General features: G+C 40.0%; 1 protein-coding gene across 11 annotated transcripts in view; it reads right to left on the bottom strand.

Annotated features, from left to right (window-relative positions):
• TTLL5 (tubulin tyrosine ligase like 5) overlaps window positions 1–8,515 on the bottom strand; it is a 285,182-nt gene that overhangs the window by 13,949 nt on the left and 262,718 nt on the right. For 5 of the 11 annotated variants that reach the window (XM_064375047.1, XM_064375052.1, XM_064375045.1 and 2 more), the window contains one exon: window positions 192–260. The exons of the other annotated variants lie outside the window; for them this stretch is intronic. In XM_064375047.1, the coding sequence (XP_064231117.1) occupies window positions 192–260 (69 nt within the window). The remainder of the gene's footprint in view (window positions 1–191; window positions 261–8,515) is intronic. 11 annotated transcript variants of the gene reach the window in all.

Below are 8,515 nucleotides of genomic sequence, written 5' to 3'. Positions count from 1 at the left end.
AGAAAAGAAAAAAAATACAGCAAAAAGAAAAAATTGCCATCTGGAAAATGGGGCAAATAAAGAAGGTCCAGACCTTAAATGTTATGAACACACAACCAAAGTTATTTTTTTCCCTCCAAGGTCTGAAGTAAATAAGAAAAATCAAATTAAAAACTTAATTTAAAATATTACCTAAATGCAAAGATGTTTACCTCTTAGATTTGTCCCTAAGGCCTTTTCAACTGATCCGGACAGCCCTGGCAGTATCTTCTGGCAACGTTCTGGTTCGATAAGAAAGGAAGTGAATGAATCAATTTATTTATATCCTCAGTGACATTAGTAGAAAGGGACAGCTGGGGCGTGTGGGCCAACCTGCTGCCCCCTCACCTTCCTGGGCAGAGCTCCAGTATGTAGGAATGAACAACACAGGCACAAGAGCATCAGATCCATTTCATGAAACCCTGCCTGAGTGTCACAAAGGCGCCGGGCACAGCTGCAAGGGGTTTGTTCAGAGCAAAAGCAGCCCAAGGAACTCTGCAATGCAGCCACATGGGAGCTGCTGACTACAGCAGCACCACCAAGCCCTCATGCCCTCCCAGAAATGCTTTTTAATTTCTCACAAGCAATGCAGGCATCTGGTTCAGTTCAGATGCTAAAACCAACAAGAGCTCAAGTGTCCATCTATGGGGAAAGGTTTCCTTTCTATTCGCAAATGAGTGTTGAGTAATTTTAATAAAATGCTATTTTAAGAAATTCTACCATAAAGAATTGTAGTAATACAACAAGCCTAATTCTTCTAAGAAAAATGCACATAATTCATTTCTGAAGATATATTTAATTCTTACAAACCTGTAAAAAACCATGTTTCCCTTTTCTGGATCATTTTATTACAATAGGCCCGTCAGATGGGTATGATAAAATTTTATCATGGAATAGAGAGACTGAGATCTCTGAATGACTTTCAAACGTCATTTAGTGAAAAGTGTTTCTTTTTGCAACTACATTTAGACAGTAAGCATCCTAAGGGAAGACTGATTAACATGTTTGACAGAGGTTTTTGGCATAAGAATACTTAATAACCAACTTTTATGAAAATTTAAAATGTTTAAGGCTGATTAAAATTAGAGCTCTTGAGATCTAATTCTATGATCTATCTACCATGCTAGTTTCGAAGCATAACCTACTTGAGTATATCTGATGTATTTTTATATAAGCATATAAAACCTACATTTAGAAAATAAGTGACTGAATTATTAAAAGGAGAGTGACTTATTCTATTAAGAGTTTCTTTACTTTCTTAAAAAGATTTAATTTCTTTACAGGAAGCTCTAGCAATGAAGAGTGGTAGAGTAAAACAATGCTACCAGCTATAAACTGATTTATGCTATTCACAAGCCTTAAACCTTTGGGATTTAAGGATAATAATTTTTGTTTTCTGCTCACTGGAGAAAATCTTTGGTAGGGCATTAGAATGGATTTTTATACAGTTTTGAGTCAAAAGATTGATGTAAGTGGGGTTTCGTCTCTTCTAGAATAGCTTCTAGTCAGATAACAATTCAGCTTCATTCCTCCTCTGGTAGGTGCAGCATTATTAATGAGTCAAAGAGGATGCTGGATACCAGTTCTCTGCCTGAAGATCGGGAGAAAAGCACTTTCAGTTACCTAAGGAAGGTAAGAAGTAAATTATGCAGCCGGGCATGGTGACTCATGCCTATAATCCCAGCACCTGGGGAACCTGAGGCAGGAGGATTTGAGCCCAGGAGTTTGAGACCAGCCTGGGCAACATAGAGACCTCATCTCTACTAAAAATAAAATAACATAATTAGCTGGACGTGGTGGTGTATACCTGTGGTTTCAGCTACTCAGGAGGCTGAGGTAGGAGGATTGCTTGAGCCCAGGAGTATGAGGCTACAGTGAGCTGTGATCATGCCACTGCACTCTAGCCTGGGTGACAGGGTGAGGCTGTGTCTCAAAAAACAAATAAACAAACAAAAAAAGGAAGTAAATGAAGGGACTCTAAACCAGTGACCACCAGTCACTTTCAAACTTTTATTCTGATTGCAGTGCATAGTAAAAAATGTGTCTTACATTGTCACTGAATACATAACCATCTTTATGACTTAAATAAAATTCCCATAATACTTACACTTACTTTTACTATAGATAGACCCTAGCATTTTTCTATTTCATTCTGCTGCACTGGGGAAGAGATGGAGGGAATGATGACTGTGACTGGTGGTGTGCTAGAAAACATTTCACTAGCTCTCTATAGTAAAACAAATGAAAGCCCCAACTTTGTGTTGTGTGCTGATTTCCACGACTATTGACTTCAGATAACCAACACGAAGTTACTGAAGGCAGAGTTGGGAAGGGGCACATTCCACTAGCTCTTGTGAGCCTGACTGTGACCCACTAAAATGACTGGATGACCCACCGCTAGGTCATGACTCACAGTTTTGTTTTGTTTTTTCTTTTCTGAGACAGAGCCTTGGCCTGTCACCCAGGTTGGAGTGCAATGGCGTGATCTCAGGTCACTGCAACTTCCACTTCCTGGGTTCAAACAATTCAAGTCTCCCGAGTAGCTAGGATTACAGGTACCCACCACCATGCCCAGTTAATTTTTGTATTTTTAGTAGAGACAGGCTTTCACCATGTTGGCCAGGCTGGTCTCGAACTCCTGACCTTGTGATCTGTCCATTTCCGCCTCCCAAAGTGCTGGGGTTACAGGCATGTGCCACAATTTAACAGTTGCTGCTCTAGAGTATGGGCAATCAAGCTCTTGACTAGTTAAACTGAGAGTGGCCAGTATATACTGTTTCCAGGAGGTACTGAATGAGATCTCATGTGCTAGGGGTGACAAGCCTCTGGGGCATTACGGGAAAACAACTCATGCCTACTCTACTGTCAGCTTCTCTGAACTACTGTGCCTTCAGCATCCCCAAAACCGATCATCCTGGGAAACCGAGATGTACCAGCAGTAACCTTAGGAAAACTGTAATCTCTCTGTGCTTCAGTTTCTTCCTCTGTAATATGAGAACAAAAATGTATGTACTTCACTGGATTGCTGTAAGGGCCAAATAAGGCAATCTACATGAAAGCATTCTGAAAATTATAAAGGGCACTACAGGGTATTATTCATACAAACGGATTTAATTTAACAAAATTTTATTCACAGGCAATTTAAATAAAGTCATTTGTCTTGGCATCTGAGCTCACTGATCATTTCCATCCTGGGTCTCTGAGTTTCTGAAATATCTAGGTGTCTCTCAAGGCTGTCTCCATGGGCTCCCCCACTGGCTCCTTTTCCTCAATCCTTTGAACCTTGCTGCTCATCCTTAAACTCTTTTCTTTGGAGAATGTACCCACTCACAGCTTTAACAAGTATCTCTATAAGGATGATTGCTCAACTCTACCTCTGGCTCCGACTTCTCCCTCTCTTTTGAGAAAACCTAGCTGAATTTAACACTCAGCTATCATCGAAACTTTGAAAATTCTAACAGTACTATCTGTCCCACTCATCCAGATGCTAATTTTATCAGTGGCACTAGTATTATCTCAGTTACCAAGGTTTAATTTAAGACCACATCATATCCATTAAGATGGCTACTATAAAAACACAAAATAAACATTTAAAAAAACATAAAATAACAAGTGTTAGTGAGAATGTGGAGAAATAAAAACCCTTGTGCCCAGGTGGTGGGAGTGTAAAATGGTACAGACACTATGGAAAGCAGGACAGTGGTTCCTCAAAAAATTAAAAATAGAATCACCATACAACCCAGCAATTCCACTTCTGTGTGTATACCCAAAAGAAATGAAAGTAGGGACACAAACAGATATTTACAGACCCATGTGTCCATTAATGGATTAATGGATAATGTGGTGTATACATACACTGGATTATGACTCAACCTTAAAAAAGGAAGTTCTGATGCATGTTACAACACAGATGAACCTGGAGAACACTGCTGAGGGAAATAAGCCAGTCACAAAAGGACAAATACTGTATGATTCCACTTATATGAGGTACCTAGAGTAGTCAAATTCATAGAGACAGAAAGTAGAATGGTGGTTGCCAGGGGCTGGGGGCAAAAGGGAATGAGGAGTTATTGTTTAATGGGTAGAGAGCTACAGTTCTGCAAGAAGAAAAAAACTCTGGAGGTGAACGGTGGCAAAGATTACAATCGTAAGAATGTGGATGTACTTAATGCCATACACTTAAAAATGGTTAAAACAGCATATTTTATGTATAGTTCACCACAATTTTAAACATGTTCAATAATTATAGATATTGATCTATCACTTATTCTGCTCCAGTGTTATATGAAGTGCTTACTGCATGCATTGTCTTATTTAACTCTGCATTTGTATAGATGCTAAGAAGCTAAAGTTGGAAAGTGAGAAAATTTACTATTTTTGTCTGCCTAGTGACACTGTCCATTTGCTTATGGTTTCAGCCCCTTTTCCTTCCTTTGGGAAATTGTGACCCACTTCTATTCCAACCAAGCTATTTTACTGTCAGGCTACAAATGTTAATTCCATACCCCCTTGATCACAAAAGTTGATGCAAAAGTGATCCCAGGCCTGGCCAAAGCCTGAATCCCCTTGGCCACAGCAATTACTTCAAGAGGTGGTCTTATTTTTCAGGCCAAGCCAATCCCAGAACTTCTTTGGGAGATACACACACACACACACACACACACACACACACACACACTAAGGTAGAAGAGAGAAGCTTCCCTCACTCTGTAGTCACTAAGCTGGGCAGATTAAGACCGAAGATGATCAAATCACACCCCTCCATCTGATCTTGCCACATCAAAGAAGCCATATAACCCAAGAAACAGGGAAGTCAATGAGGCTGCGATGAGAAATACAAAGTGAGGAAGAGAGCTGGATGGAAAGACCATGAAGCAGAGAGGGACAGAGAGCAAGAAAGATCTGACTACACTTTAAGACAAGCCAGAGAAAGAGGAGAAAAACTCAAAGGTAGAAGTGACCCAATGCACCCCTCAGAAAGGCCATTCTAATTTTTGCTGGAGCAAAGTAATAGACATTTGGTAGAAAATCAATCTTGGAACTCTCTATTTTCTAAAGAAAACCCAAAGATGGAATATGTGTCTCCACTGTAAAAACGAGGCAGTAAGAAGTATTTCTCATATGACTGTTGTGATGATTAAGTGAAAAAAAATCTATGTAAAAACTACAGCACCTGGGATATAGCAGGTGCTCAATAAATAACTGCTATTCCTACCACAATTTTCCAAACTATGATGACAAAAAGGATCGAGAACCAGAAAACTCAAATTACTATTTAGGAGAATAGAGCACGAATTTAAAGGCTATATGCAGTAACTTATGTATCATTTCTTCAAGGATTTTCTCTTTTAAAAATTTCCTATTTGTGTGGTTTAAAAGTCATCTATGCATGAATTTTTTTTTAAACAATACAAAAGATTATAGAGTTAAAGTATCTCTTCTACCCCAGACTCTTGGATCTCCATCTCAGAGGCAGGCAGCTGCCTGTTACTGGTTTGCATAGGTGTGTGGCTCACCCTTCTTAGGACTGTCTATGCAAATACAAATCTATATTCCTCCTCCTCTTTTTATACGAAGATAAGCATAATCTGCATAATCTACAGTGGGTTGGGGTTATTTTGCATCTTTTACTTAACAATATCTCTCAAAAATTGTTCCATATCAACATAAACATCTACTTTCAAGAGAACTCTTTAGATAATCCATAGAAATATCCAAATCCCAAAACATCTTTTTAGTGTGGGTCTTGTGGGATCCTCTCACCATCCGTCTGACTCTAGTTTCACAGCTTGTTGTACGGGAAACTGAAATGGATCCTACAATCAGCCTGTCATGTTGTTATGGGGCAACCTGGAGATAACAGGAAACAGCTTCTTCCTCTCTTAAAGGCTCACCCAAGAGAGAGTTCCAATGAAGCAGGAGCTAAATTGGAGCTGAATATGTGGAGATGTTGTTACTAGTGACAGCTCCTTAGAGCTCTCGGGAAGGCAAAGGGAGGGTTTCCCTTCATATTGGCATCATTCAAGAAACCAACGAGGCCTGTTGGTGAAAAGAAGTTTGACCTTGGTTGGGAATAATGACAGCCTTGCCACATAGACTCTGATTATTAGACAAACATAAGACAATCAAGCTGACAATGCTACTAATTTTAGAGGCTAAAGCTACTGTGAACTCAGTGTACTTACTGAGGAATCAGATGTCAGCTCACTATCACCACAAAGCAGATATCTTCTGGATCCTTTGAACTAAAGCTTGGGTTCAACAATCCCCAATCCTTCTCTTGTGAATTTCTTCCTATTAGTTCTTAAAGGATCCAGAATATGAGTGCTACTTTATATTTATCTTTCAAACTAATCCATGCAGCCCTTTACCCGTTTTCTTACTCTTCACGGGATGTTCTAAGCTGTAAAATCTCTCTGGGAATTATGGTGCACTGCATACCCACCCTGAACCCAGTCTCATTTTTGTCCATTAGCTATGAGAGAATGATTAGAGCAGTTTCTCAGCCTTTTATGACCTACGCTCCATCAGCCAAGATTATCTTCAGTTTTATCTTCTGCAGTTTATGAATGCTATAAATTTCTTTTCACTTTCCACTCATAAGATTACATTATAGTTTGACTGTGCTTTCTAACTAATGATAAACTTTATCCCTCTTTCCTTCCCCTCACCTCCTCTTGGTAATGCAACCCTGGATGAGAAGCACCGTATTCAACTTAGACTTAAGCATTTATTGATAATACCATTTATCTTCAATCTAGTCCATTAAAATGTTCTTCTTCACCCCCTAGAAAACCTTGTCTTAAATGTCAAAAGTTTTTATCTTACAGATCATAACAATCTGAGGCTCACCCCAACCTAAAGATACAGTTGGAGTGCTCGTGTATTTGGTGAGGTTGAATCTACTGTATCATGTAAAAGTTGCCAATCTGTCCATCTCTTAATGTTTTAACTTATTTAAAAGCAATCCTAAACTAGCATGGCAGGCAGCCTTCTAATGACCTCTGTGACTCCTCCTCCTGGAAGGCATACCCTTATGTAATCGCCTCCCCTTGGGTGTACACTGGAATCACTTCTAACAAAGAGAATACTGCAGAAAGTATGAGATGTCACTTTCAAGGTTCAGTTATAAAAAAATTGTGGCTCCTGCCATGGGGCTTTCTCACTCTCTCATGGCTTTCTTGCTCAGGGGAGGCCAGCCACCAAGGGATAAGCAGCTGGATTTGCTTGCTAGGGCTGCCATAACAAAATGCCACATACTAAGTGGCTTAAATAACAGGAACTCATTTTCTCACAGTTCCAGAGGCTCGAAACCCAGGATGGATGTGCTGGCTGGTTTGGTTTCTTCTTTGGCTTGCAGATGGCTGCCTTCTTGCTGTGTCCTTGCATGGTCTTTTCTCTATGTGTGCAAATACCTGGTGTCTCCTTGTGTGTCCATATTTCCTCTTGTAAAAAGTCAAGACTGGAGCAGGGCCCTGCCTAATGGCCTCATTTTAACTTAATCACCTCTTTAAAGGAGCTATCTTTAAATACAGTCACATTCTGAGGTATTGGGGGTTAGGGCTTCAACATATGAATTTTGAGTGGGACACAATTCAGTCTATAACAGTAGCCTTTAGAGAAGCCCAAGTGGAAAGAAGCTTGCCAACAACCACAAGTTGGAAGCAGATTCCACCAGTTTATTCTTCCAGGGAGACCACTGTTCCCAGCTGACAGCCTGACTGTAACTTCATGAGACACCCAGTTAACCTAGGAAGTGTAATCCATGGGAACTGTGAGATAATAACTGTTTGTTTATTTTTTGAGATAGGGTCTCACTCTGTCGGCCAGGGTGGCTCATTGCAGCCTTGACCTCCATGGCTCAAGCCATCTTCCTGCCTCACCCACTCCAGTACCTGGGACTACGGGCACACGCTACCATGCCCGACTAATTAAAAAAAATTTTTTTGTAGAGATGAGGTCTCACTCTGCTGTCCAGGCTGGTCTGGAACTCCTAGGCTCAAACAATCCCGTCTTAGCATGAGCCACTGTGTCCAGCCAAACAGTTATTGTTTTAAGCCTAAGTTTTCAGGTAAAATTTGTTATGCAGCAGTAGACAATAATACAATAACAACCTCACCTCATCAACAAAAAACTGCATTAACTAGAATGCTTGGGCAAAGAAGATTGGGGCTACTTGAACTTTTCTGTGAATTGGGGTTAAAGTCAAATATTTCTTGGTTTCAAACTTTGCTACAGAGGAATCAGTGTACTTTTCTGTCAAAGTAACCGAGTCTTTGCTGACTGAAGGTTGAGACTGTTCTAGGTGTCACTTGATAGTAGTAAACAAAAACAACCTCAAAACACTCCCACAGGCAGTGTCTCATCTAGCTTTCACAGCAACCTCATGAAGAAGACATGGCAACTATCTTGAGTGCATAGTAAAGCAGCTGACACATAGCAGGCATTAAAAATATTTCTAGATGAACATATTTCCATTTTACAGTGACAAGACTGA

This window comes from Aotus nancymaae, unplaced genomic scaffold (genome assembly GCF_030222135.1).
Source record: "Aotus nancymaae isolate 86718 unplaced genomic scaffold, 86718_ANA_hifiasm-v0.15.2.pri h1tg000011l, whole genome shotgun sequence".
NCBI lineage: Eukaryota > Metazoa > Chordata > Mammalia > Primates > Aotidae > Aotus > Aotus nancymaae.
Note: the sequence above shows the minus strand (reverse complement) of the source record. Positions and strands in the feature narration are given on the sequence as shown.